The following is a 13492-nucleotide window of genomic DNA, read 5'->3' as shown; positions in this document are numbered from 1 at the left end:
CTTAACTAAAACTTTAAGTACCATAAAAAATATTTTTTAATTTATAATTTTTAAATCCCACGAAATTGGTCATTGCACTGGCCACGCCCCCTAATAAGTCACGATTCATGTTCATTTTGAATGTTGTTTGAAACTGTTTCAATTTTTATATAACATCGTCACGAATCTGGATGTCGCAATTATTATCAATGCTAAACATGTCGCGTTTTTCTAGGGACATCTTTTTTTATAATTCCTTTTTCAAAGTTATGTATGAAAACATTTCTTTACAATATCCACATTGATTTTGAAAATACAATTGATTTTCCTAAACCCATTTCATATATTTTTATTGGTATTTGTAGTATGTGATATTTCCCTATTATGACTTATCATTTACTAGAATATTCAATTCAATTTTGATCTTTATATTTTTTAATAGTTTACATAGATCAGTAAAATTTAAGAAATATTCAAATAGAAAGATAAATTAGACAAGTACGCCTCGTAATTTCATGGTTGGCACATTCATTTATCATGCTTGAGGTCCCGGAGCCCGTATTACAATGGGAAGGTAACATTTATCTTAAATTTTATCCGCAAAGTAAAATTGAGTTTTCTGTATTAAAATACAATAATAGATAAATCATACACATTTTCGTGCATAAATATCAATTTTACTTTATACGGTTTTGATTTGTACTGATGAAGATAGCGTTTGTAATCGCAGCCCAGATTCGATTCCTGGCAAGGTCAACATTAAATAATGATTTAAAAGGTGGTAGTACATGGCAAAATTTCACTGTCCCTGGACTGGCACCTGAAGCCTAAGACTAATCGCTTTATGTAACAAATGATCAAGATAATCTGCATTTGGTGAACCAAAGCAGTGCTCTACGCACCACTGGGTGCACACAGGGAAACGATCAAGATAATGTAGGTCTTGAAGACCTTATCACCACTCATGATAATGTAATATAGCTGTAACTTATTATTTTTATTTTTTTTAAATAAATTATTCAACAATATTTTAATTTTGGGGACATTTTTCACGAGATGTAAATAGCTCACTGCTAAAAAATGGCAATCAAGTTATGGTAGAGCGAGATTTGAACCTTGGCCCTCTGAGTTGTAAATCTGCAACATTATCACAGGTCTACAATCCAATACATATATTAATAATTTTCATAATCAAATATTTTGGTGATATTAAATTCAAAGCTTTGTTAATACTAACCTGAGTTTGATTTACAGCGTACAGGGAAAGATATGTAACCATTCCACCTATTATAAGAGACCACCAAGTGTGTCTCACGGTTGGATCCAGGCTGAAACTATAAAATAAACATTCAATTATTATGAATATATTTTATTAATTTATGTACCCTTCATCATACATTTATACATGAAAAATTACTTGCATTACATCTCCCTATTTATTTGAATATTAAATTCACTAATTTGCACTTAACGGCACATAGGGTACTGTATTGGTGCAGCGATCGCAATCTTTCAAACTTAAAAAGGGAAAGATGATCAGTTTTATGTCATATTTTCTGTGATGTTAATATAAATAATAACTTACTTGAAGAACTCAATTCGGCCACCATCTTGAGCGATTCTCCAAATACTATCCAATCCACCGGCGGCTATGGCCGCGTATATTATGATGCTGTACACTGCAGCAAACATCAACAGGGATTGGAACACGTCAGTCATCAAAACGGCTTTCATTCCTCCAATTGTAGAGTAAAATGTACAAACAAGGCCTGAAATACAAGCGCTTATTTATTTACTAGACCTCTTGAATTTAATGTTGAAACACCAAAATGATTTTAAAAACGTTTGAATAGGATTTTTTTGTATTTTTTAAATAAATATTTTCGTTCTTATGGTTTACCCAAATACTTAATTTTGAGGGCCATTTTCAACGATTTGTAAATAACTCACTATTAGAAAATGGGAATCAAGTTGGGGTAGAGTGGGATTCGAACCACGGACTTTTGAGCCGTGAGTCCAAAAAACTAGCAACGGGACCACAACCTGATTCATACGAACCCGATTCATAAAAATTATGTTTTATTTATGATTTGTTAAACAAATACATCCAGATAGTTCTTTTTTTATCATTTAAGAAAACAAGGCAAGGTGGACTTCCTTGATTTCCTTTTTCAAGATTTTTACTTGAGAGCAACCATAAGAGAGTATCATATTATAATAAATCCTAAATTCGTAACCCTTCAGGATGCCAACTTAGGCGAAAGCGTTTGTTCGAAAGGTCAACAAATACATAAGTTAACTAAACCAAGAAGCTTGAATGATACTTTGTATCAAAATTAAAATCTAAATTCCTGACCGTTTATTTTATAGATTCAAGTTTATTCACATTTTGCTATTTGAATTTTCTAAAATATTACATTTTAAATTAGCCACAATTAATTTTACTATCAATAGCAATTGAAAATAGTTATGCGGAAAACAGCCAGCCATAGAAAAGTAAAACTGAGATAATAGCGCCTTTGTGAAAAGAGTGAATAATCAAATCTACACAACAGTTGGAATGTTTTTGACTTTGACAAATCTGTTTTTTTATACTACAAACAATAACCTAAATTTGTATTTGACCAGTTTTAATGATTTTTAAAGTATCGTAAGTTGTTTCTAGTTCTGTGGGTGTTTTCTGCAAATTGAGAAATGCCAATTTTGTGATCGACAGTTTGATAGTTTTTTGTATGAAAGCGGTCTGGCTGTTTTTAGCAGAACATAGAATTGACCTTACTATATCCGATAACACCAATATCTCATTTATTCCAAATTGTGCACTGGATTTCTGCATAACTACGTTCAATTAATGGCTTTTAAATTATGTTATGTTGAAAATAATATTAAAGAAAAAAATTACCAATCAGCAATATTGAGAATGTTTTCGATAAGCCAGTGACTGCTTCAAGTGTAATTGCTGGAGCATATAGAACTATTCCCATATATAAAACCATTTGAAGAGTATATGCAATAGATGCCAGCAGCCGTAATGAAGATCCGTATCGTAGACCCAAATACTAGAAAAGTAATTGATAGCAATTAAACTCATTTGAACCTTAAGAGTCATGATACAAGTGCACATTTCAAAATGATTAAACCAATCATCATTACAGCTCATTGTAGATGTCAAGTTAATCAGTAAGTTGGTTTTTCAGCTTATAAGTATAGCCAGTAAAATAAATGTGCACAACCATAATTAATGTAATAAGTAAGAGACTAGTATTATTGAATTTAGTAAATTCATTACCTACTTGTTATCCTTCATGATCTTGATAGACATATATTATATTGAAACTTATTGTATGAAACATCTCAATAATTGGTTTTAGGTTTTACAATATTAATCTTTTTTTACACCAAGACAAAAAAATTATTTGATATTTTCAAACATCTATATTTCTTCATTGTTATGGTTATAAGTGATGTAATTGTAAATTAATTTATATCAGAGTAAGGCTTTAATTTGAACATTGACTGCAAAGTTAGCGTTACATTTAGTTAAATTAAAGTGTTAGATGCATGACACACATTTGTACCTATCATAGCTGATAACATTAGGGAAGTTATAAAACAACTTTTTGTTAAAAAATAATTTTTACATGGTCAAACAAACAAAGACTATGTGCTTAGCGTATTATTTATTAGATTTTAAACAAACTGTATTGAAGGTAAACTCCCCTCTATTACACCTGTTTTTTTCATTACTTTGAAGTAAATTTAACTGTATTTTGAGTTTGTCCAAATTTTTGTAGACAAGGACTGGATTCAACTCCCTGGGGAGCTGTTTATATTAACATATTACAACAGAGATGAAGAACATTTAAGAGAAGGATATATTACCTTCTTTATTAAAATTTGGACAAACTCAAAATATTGTTGATAAATCCACCTGGTCCATGAAGAAGTATAGAAATTGAAAAAAATAACATTTTCAGGCAATGCCTAGTATGTAGGTGAAATAATTCAATTAGATGAATCTCACCCGCATAAATAAAGGTTTCAGCTCTTTAACTTCACAAACATCAACAGACGAAAGAATTGAAGGAATATAGATGTTCAAATATAGGCAGAATGGTGAATGTTACAGTGTGTAAAGTGGCCACTTAAACCAGCCATTGATAGGTCATAAGCCTTGTAGATGCCTATTACCTTCTCTTAAATATTTTTTATCTCTGTTGTAATATGTTAAATTTAACTAATTTAATGTACATTATTTTCACAATAGAGACTTGAATAAGTTCTCGCTGTTTCCTGACAGATGGTAATATCTTAAGACTTTTTACATAGGGCAATACTACAGCCAACTTTATCGTGAATCTCCATCATCAGGCTTGAAATGGCATTTTACGTTATTCCGCCGAAGTGCAAACAATTATTTTTATAACGTAAAACACATAGAATTATAATAGTCCAAAAACCGCGATAAAAAATTTTGGCCATTAGTTACACTGAAGACGTCGCTTAGTACACAACTGCCGATTTAAATTCAATTACGTTGTGTTGTGTCATTTTTAAGTGTCAAAATACTGCTGGGATTAAAAGGGAATAGGGTGGGATCACATTTCATGAGTATGTGGCTAATTCACAAATAATATTATTTAAGAATTTAATTACTTTAACCGTCTGTCAGATTATCAAATAAAACAAGGCGGACATTTTGTAAATATTGCCAGGGTAGTCAAATTGTTTACCCGGCTTTCTATTAATAAGCCTTAGTGTAATATTAAACTGTATTTATTTTACTGAATTACTAAATAATAATTTAATGTTTTTTATATGTTTGCCTAATAAAAGTACCTGCTTTTTTTTATAGTCCAGTCAGTAAAATATTTTTTGTGATAAAACATAATTCAAAATTATTTTATTTTTGTGTTATAATAATAAAATGTTCGCGGTTTAGCAACATTACGCGGTCACTTCACGCATGTGCGCAGGTGGGATGTGGTGCGGGGGGGAGAGCATTTGGCATTTTTCGAACACAGTGCAATGTATGCGAACTTGATTCTACGCGCCTTCTAGTATATTGTAATTCTATAGTTAAACATAACAAATTTCGCGCCAAAAAAACAGTAGTTGCGGGAGTTTTACTGCTATAATTATTACGAAAAAATCTCCGGCTGAAGCGCATACAATTCTTGCGGAGACTTATGGTGACCATGCTGTGTCGGAACATCACTGAAAGAAAAACAGCTGCGATACGAGAAAAGACACAACAAAGCAATTTTGTAGCTTGACAATGCTCGGCCACATGTTTCAAAGTCATAACACACTTGGAAATGCTTAAATCGGAAGACCTACCCCACCCGCTGTATTTATCGGACATTGCTCCTTCAGATTACCACTTGTTCCGATGAATGACCAATGGCCTGGCTGAGCAGTACTTCCATTCTTATGAAGATGCCAAAAAATGGCTCGATTCATGGATATCGTTCTTTTGAGATGATATTCGTATGCTGCCAGAAAGATGGAAGACAGTAGCCGAAGTGATGGACAATACTTACAATGACATGTTCTTTACTAATTTTTAAGATAAAGCATCAATTTTCACAAAAAAACAGAGAGAACTTATTCATGTCCCCAATATTATATATTTCTACATACTTCCACAACAGCCATTACAAAACATGATATAGTGAGTTAGAAAATTATCCTCATGGCAACATTTTATAATTAGCTAAGAAATATTTCTGATTATTTTTTATAACATCTTGCTACAGTTAATCAGACTTTATATAGTGTACACAATTTTATCATTTACATCTCATATTGATTAAGTGCCGGAGATTATGCGTCATCATAAATAATATGTAAAAGATTTGAAGAAATACATAATACAACATAATACATTTTTTTTTACTATATGGTAATAAACTCAAGTAGAAGAATACAGTGTGATTATAAAAAAAAATTGCCTGAAAGAAATAAAAGATAAACATTTACATATTCAAAAAAAATATATATACCTATACATTCTTTAAAAATTGTCAGCATATTTTCCAATGAATGGATAAAATAATATAATTGGTTACCGGCACACATTTTACATTGACTTGTAGAACATCAAATGAATGAACATAAAAATTAGCATAAATTACTAGGTATGCATATAAAAAAAATCAATCCTTAGGAGTCTCTTATATAAATAAATAAAATCTCAATTTTAGTCTGTTGGCAGAACAAGCTTATCTCGATCAGACCATTTTCGGGAGAAACGTACGACAATAAATTATTCACAAAATAAAAATAAGATATGTACTTACCTCATATGCACTAATTTTTTGTAATTTGAAAAACACTGGCAGATATAAATAAGCTGCTATCGGTGTCGAAAGGCCATAAGATATATTAATGATGACGAATTGAGTTCCATAACTATAGTTTTCAGTTGATACTCCAAGAAGTGTGATGGCAGACATGAATGAAGCCATCAAAGAGAAGCTCACAGGAAGGAATGACATGTTTTTATCAGCTAGCAAATATTCCTGTAAAAGAGGATATGTTTTATATTTTTTAATAAAAAAAAAAATTGTACATGTATAATAAATAACTTGAAAGGATAACAATTAACAATGCGTTAATTCCACCATGTCAGACAATAATTTATATATGAAGGAAAATAAAAACAACAATTATTTATGCATTCAATAAAAATACATAGGTGTAAATTTTCACGGTTATTGCTATCAACATGTATTGTAAAAGGATGTGTTTGTTTGAACAATAAAAAGAAAGGATGCAGAAAGTTACGCAAAATGATAAAAAAAAATACTTGTGGTTTTTATCTAAAAATGCCAAATAAATATTTATTATTAAGAAACCTAAAATTACCTTCACTACTACTCCACTTTTATATTACAATATAAATCATTTACACATTTTCATAATTTTAATTGTATAGGTACCATCAATAAAATACAATAAAAATTACCTGAGTTGTTTTCTGTTTTCCTCCAGTGAATCTGTAATAGACCCCTATTCCTATTGATATTATGATCATCAAAACCATAATAGCGTAATCCCACCCATCAAAATTCATTTTACTTCCCATTTTAAGAACTTTTGTACACTAAAAAAAACAAAATAATACTTAATAACAAACAAATATAACAGGATGAATGAACTAAAAAAATTCTGTGAAAATTAATTGCGAGTTTGGGCCAAAAATAGCAAACCTTTTTCAAACTAAAATTTATCAGTTAAGATATAAAATAAAACTTAATCAAATCTGGAGTCCCTAATTTAAAAAAGACATAGATTTGTTGGAGAAAGTCCAGAGAAGAGCAACTAAAATGGTAGTTTATCTAAGAAATAAATCATACGAGGACCGCTTAAGGGAGCTCGGGTTAAGTTCACTGGAAGGCAGCGTGGTGACTCGATTGAAACATTCAAAATCTTAACTGAGCATTATAATGTACCAAAGTTGAAATCAATGTTCACTATGAATGAAAACCACCATCTCAGAGGTCATTCATTAAAACTAAACCCTACCTACTTCTCATCCAACCCCAGGAAGAACTTCCTGACAAACCGAGTTGTGGAGAAATGGAATGGCCTTCCCGAAAAAGTGATTGGTGCTAGTTCAGTAATGTATTCAAAAACCGCCTAGATGCACACATCAATTTATAATGTACACTTGATATACAAGCATCAGCTTAATAGCTGCTAGTGTATTATTAATAATAATATATTATCCAGAGTATTTTAGATGATGGATAATTGACATTTACTATACACAATAGTTGTAGTCACATTTACAATAAAAGTTAATAAAAACCATTGAAAACAAGTAAAATAGAAGGCCTGTTTCTATCAATTGTAGGGCTTCTTTTGAATGAGTTTTCTCTTAGCAAATGTGGTGAAATTTCCATATAGGTCAACAGCCAAAATTCCCTTACTTTCTTACAGAACTCAGATATGATAACCGGGGAAAAAATCCATTCGTGAAATACAAAAAAATAAACAAACTATCATGCCAATTTGCCAGTACGCAGAGAAAGATAGAACTTCACACCACTTTGTCTTTGCATACAGACCTCGCTTCCTCTACTCTTACATTTTAGAAATCCAATCACCCATGCGCTCGGTAGCTGTAGGACATGTAATGGAGCTCATATTTTTAAACATTTTTTTTTTTGAATAAAAACATTTAAAAGTCCATTTTTAAAGAATGTAAATGGTGCCTAGATTTCATACCGTCCATGGGCTGTGTGGCTGTAATCTAGCGCTTTTCTGTTATGAAATTCTATTATACAAAAAACATGTTTGAGAAGGGAGAATACTAGATTGATTTAATTAATTTAGTTGGAAATGAGAAACTAAAATTCTAACCGTTTGTAGCTGCAAGACAAATTGGGATACTTATTGTGCAGCGCCCTTTAGGTGGTTTTTTACAATAATGGCGCTAAGTAAATAATCCATAATAATTTGATTTACAAGATAAGTATTTAAGTTTTCAAATAAAAATGGCTTATTATGGCAAACTATACACTATTAAAATATTTAACGCTGATCCCGCAAATAAAAATTTAAATATTCTTTGAAAAATGTACAACAGAGATTTATCTAAGGGGGCTTAATGCATCAAATGATTTGAAATTTAAGTTCTTTAGAAAAAGTCAGAATTATAAAAATGTACCTCCGTGTCCTAATATTATTGGAGTCTTTGATTGAATTAAATGAGTAGTAAAACTCACTCAAGCAGAATTTCTAACCTCACCTAATTATATTATGAATATTCTCAAATAATAATCCAACTGGAAACAACACTATTAGCACATTCACTGCAAGTAAAATGTTCACTCGTTGGATAATCATAACCGAATGAATGTATTTTAACAATAATACTACTGAATAATAAATAATTAGTAATCTATAAAAATTATATTCATGCTTACAATGCAAAAAATTCTAATAGGTATTGTTTACACGAGAGTATAACTGGTTAAATCTTGGTAACAAGATTTAATTGTGACCACTTTTTGTGTGTTGTTGTGGACAATTTTGTTTTTACTTGTAAAATTATTTAAAAAATTAGTAGACAGTTTGAAAAGACGTAATTCTAGATTTTTTTATCCTAATAATCAAATACTAAACTACGTTTTTTTTACAAACGTTTGGGTTTATGCAGAAATAACTTATTTAAGTGTTTGTTAAAAATAAAGAAAATTAATAAAGAATCACTGGAACCTCGAACAGTTTAACATGAAATAATTGTGAAACCTTCTCGAATACGCAAAAGTTAAGTATCGTATCACAGATTATATGGTGTATCGTATCTCAGCTCAACGATATTTGCGAATTACTGAATACGTACCTAGGTATTTTACAGAAAAAATCTGCTAGCCACAATTTCGAATAATGGTTAATTCAGAAATTCGATGGTCGATTCCTATTATTCGCATGAGAATAATTATAAAACTAACATAGAGACAAAAAAAACTATCTGGCGAATGGAATGTTTGAGGTTAGGTTTTTATTTTAGGTTGATTTGTATATTGTATAGCACTTGTATAGCGAATTGTAGCGAATCGCAAAGTTTAAAGTTTAGAAACTATAGAGTATAGAGTAAACCACAGATTAGTAAACACATCACAAATGTCAAATTTTACCCGAACGCCTAGAAGTAACAGGAATCTGGCAAAAAATATATTATTTTCGTTTTTCTTGCAATAGTTTATGAGGCCTTCCTTTTTCCTTATAAAGCCAGTTCCAAGTAGTATAAAAATCTAAGAAGTATTTTTTTATGAAAACGCAACTAGAAAAATAATTTTATTTGTAGTGCAACTTGGTTTTTTTATACTGCTATTAAAATATATAGTGTTTGAAATATGCCATTATAAATAGTTGTTTGAAATAGTTGTTATAAATTTTCTAAAAACCGAGAAGAAAAAGTGTTTCATTTGATTTCAAGAAAGAAGCGAAAGCGAAAAGAGATTCACGATTTATTATAAAATATTGTATTTAATTATTACAATGTAACTAAAGTTTTGGTTAGACTGTAAGAAATTGCTAGTGTCAATAAGTCCGCCATTTAACTATGTATGCCTTTGTTATTATTTTTGTATGTATGACATTGTATGTTATGGTTAATAAAGATATATTATAATTATTATATTTTATGTCAGACCTTTTTTTAGTACCTTTAATAAAAACACAAATTGATTTAGCAGAAAGAGAGAAAAAGCTTTTTTGTTCATCCTTTGTATACTTTTTTCGAATTAACTTCTTGCCAAGTCCTCTCCTATACCTTCTCCCTTATAAATATATATTTGGTCAATTCAAATATTTAATAACCTCTGCTTTATGTGTGCGTAAAAATAAGTTTTCATATAAATCATTCTAGTGTACCTAATACCAAACGAAATTTGTATGACTTGGTTCACCGACAGGCACTAACACATTAATAGAGGGTTATTAAATATTCAAACACAGTGCACATTTTTTTACTACGCACTCACACACATATTCCTACATCCATATACACACACATTCACATCACATACCCACATAAAACTCTTAAACACAAACGTCGCACACACACGATTATGTGAACTATCTTCCAATTGACAGTGGATTTTTCAGAATTGCCTCTAGTATTGTTAGCATATTTATTCTTATTGTTGTGTAATATTATATGTACCCACTGTAAAAGCATATACAACATGAGACTTGAATGTAATTTGAGACGAAACTTCTGCGACACGTAATATTACATGTGGTACCATTTGCTACTCAGCCAGCACTGGCAGAGACGGCAGTGTCCTTCCAAAGTTTTTTGAGAAAACTCAAGTATTTTTATAATTAGGTACGACTAGTGTTATTTTATTACAGAAAAGTACAGACTGTGAATATAGTGTATGCATTTTAATATTTGTTTATAGTTCTAGCGTTATACATGTCTCAAATTACACACAGTCTTAATTATGAGTTTTAAATTAGTTTTTTTTAAACGATTTTTGAAAGAGGTTTAATTTTGTTTTTGATTGGATTTTTTTTTATTTGCTGACGTCTGCATTTCAAATCATATCATGCTTTTTAAAGTTGAAAATTTGTTTGATTTAATTTCTCTAATTGTGCATGACATATTTACAATAGGTATTATTGATGGAAACTGAATATTTAAAAAAAAAAATTGTCTCTAAGTTAAAGCGGTAAAATGCTACATGGGAAACTACTCTTTCTTATTTTGTCTCATGTTTCCAACAATTTGCAGGCAAATTGGGACAAAGAAAAAAAATATTTGAGGGATATTAATAAATTTATTGTGTATGCAGACAATTGTTAGAATTTCATATACGAAACGCATCACAGTAACTATACCCTTTGTATATTTTATAAAAAATAAAGTAGAATAAAAAAAAAACTTGTTTTATTTTAGAAACATTACTAAATTGGATATTAATATATCCACACATGTGGTATGCTTCTGTAACCTGAAACATAAACTCAAATTTGTGTTGAAATTTGAAAGCGTAATATTAAATATATAAAAAGCTATAGTCAGTTGAAGTAGAAAACTGTCTCAAGTTGTATGCTTGAACGATAGCTGTAAAAAATCACGATAAAATAAAAAAATTCTATTATTTAACAAAAAAACATATTATGTATACCATACTTGCAGCTGCCTACTCAATACGTACAGTAATCACCATCATATTATATATTATACCATCGAAAACTCTAGCTAGTGTACCTATCAATATTCAACCAAATGTGAAACTTTATGAAACTATATTTTATATAATTTCTAGAATTTTTGTCCGGCTTTGCTCGGGATCGAGTTAAAATCAATTTTCATTGGTTATAAAAAATAATTTCTTATTTTAATTTTGTACTCCTTGCAATGTGATTTCATCAGATAATAGTGGTCTATTTTAAATTCAACACCGCTACGACTTACCTTCAGCATGTCGGTTATGCACATTTACAGGTTGATTTTAAATTTCCCATCACGACTTACCGTTGAAAAGTCAACTTTATACCAAGGAGTCCGAGAAAAGGTTTGCCTGATTACAGCAGGGTTGATTTAGCAAAGGAATTGGAATGTTGATTCGAAATTTCACTTTGTTACGAATTACCATTGAAAAGTTCGATTTTATATCAGAGAAATTCCTAGAAAAATTTGGCTTTAAATAGACCAGTTGATTCTGAAAATGCATTTAAAATTCTGATTTTAAATTTCACATCACTACAACTGGTATGTCGTCAAATATATTTGACATGTAAATACTAGCCCATTCAAATAAATTGCTTGAAAACAGGATAGTTTATCCAAAAATTGTTATTTACGTGTTGATTCTGTATTACCCATTGAAAAGTATATTTTTTTTAGAGGAAGTCTGGGAAAAGGCTTGCCTGAAAACAGCAAGGGTTTATTTTTAATTTTTAAAGGAATAACCCGCTAAGCCTCTATTTTGAGGCTTGTCAGCAGTTGGGATAGAGGGGATATGGAAGGAGGTAGTGAAAAATACACCACAACACCCAGACCAATTGAGAAAAAATCTTTCTTGGATTTTTTTCTTGCAACTGGCGGGAATCGAACCCGCGACGCCAGTTTCACAGACAGCCGTCTAACCAACTGCGCCACGGCGCCTGTCGTTGATCTACCAAATTCATTATGATTGTTATTCTTTGTTTCACGACGCTGTGACTTACCCTTAATGAGTTAAAACCAAATAAAAAATATTTATTAAAAATTTTTTTGAACTGCAATCATTCCTGGACTGGCACCTGAAGCTTAAGGCTGATCACCTTACCTTCATGTAAAAGATTATGGAATGGTGCATTTGGTTTACTGCAGTGCCCTCTGCAGAATGTTGGTGTTTTTGGTAGATATTTTGTGATAAAAATATCAATAAAATTCTTGTGTTAAGTTTTATTTATTATGTAAAAGGCAAGTAAAGAATATATGGAGAATGCAAAAAAGTGGGAAATACAACTTTTAACATATTAATTAGGTTAGCATAATACCTTCCGTTTTATGACTTGTTTAATCCCAATTTTAGTCCAATAACAAACTTTCCTAACATAAAAATGAACTGTTTTGCCAACTACTTAGTTATAATTATATTATGTTGTCTGTCCCTAAAAAAAATACTTATTTGATGTTCTAATCTCCCAAAAACTTGTGTATAAGTTGAAAATGTTAACGGTTTAACAGTCCGGAAGATGCCTATATGTCTGTTAGGGGCGTACAACATATTTACTCATTGTGCTTGTGTAGCGTCTGTGAATAAGCGCTTGGCATAAAGACACAAGGTATACGCATGATGAAAATACTTTCTGTTTCTCTCGCGCCCAGATACGCTTGATGAGCGCAACAAAGACAACTATTGTTGCCAACTTTTAATATTTTTTATTTATTATATATACAGCCTAGCCCAACAATAACAGTTACATGAACATGAATAAATTAAAATGACGATTTTAATAAGGATTCAGTAGTTAAAATTTTACAATCCAATACTAAAAA

The 13492-nt window shown here is 30.6% G+C and overlaps 1 protein-coding gene across 3 annotated transcripts in view; it reads right to left on the bottom strand.

Moving 5' to 3' along the window:
- Positions 1-9552, bottom strand: part of LOC148284701 (putative sodium-dependent multivitamin transporter) — a 35075-nt gene extending 25523 nt beyond the window's left edge. For all 3 annotated transcript variants that reach the window (XR_015824189.1, XM_088236553.1, XM_088236545.1), the window contains exons 1-6: positions 9335-9552; positions 6950-7087; positions 6282-6503; positions 2882-3038; positions 1565-1748; positions 1217-1313 (exon numbers count right to left, since the gene is read on the bottom strand). Coding sequence is in view for 2 of the 3 variants with exons in the window: in XM_088236553.1 (XP_088092679.1) it covers positions 1217-1313; positions 1565-1748; positions 2882-3038; positions 6282-6503; positions 6950-7069 (780 nt within the window). In the remaining variant the exon portion in view is untranslated. The remainder of the gene's footprint in view (positions 1-1216; positions 1314-1564; positions 1749-2881; positions 3039-6281; positions 6504-6949; positions 7088-9334) is intronic.
- Between the last annotated feature and the right edge of the window lie 3940 nt (positions 9553-13492).

This window comes from Micrasema longulum, unplaced genomic scaffold, assembly GCF_059751315.1.
Source record: "Micrasema longulum isolate JH-2025_06_02 unplaced genomic scaffold, ASM5975131v1 h1tg000097l, whole genome shotgun sequence".
Classification (NCBI taxonomy): domain Eukaryota; kingdom Metazoa; phylum Arthropoda; class Insecta; order Trichoptera; family Brachycentridae; genus Micrasema; species Micrasema longulum.
This window is presented reverse-complemented; position numbering and strand designations above follow the sequence as displayed.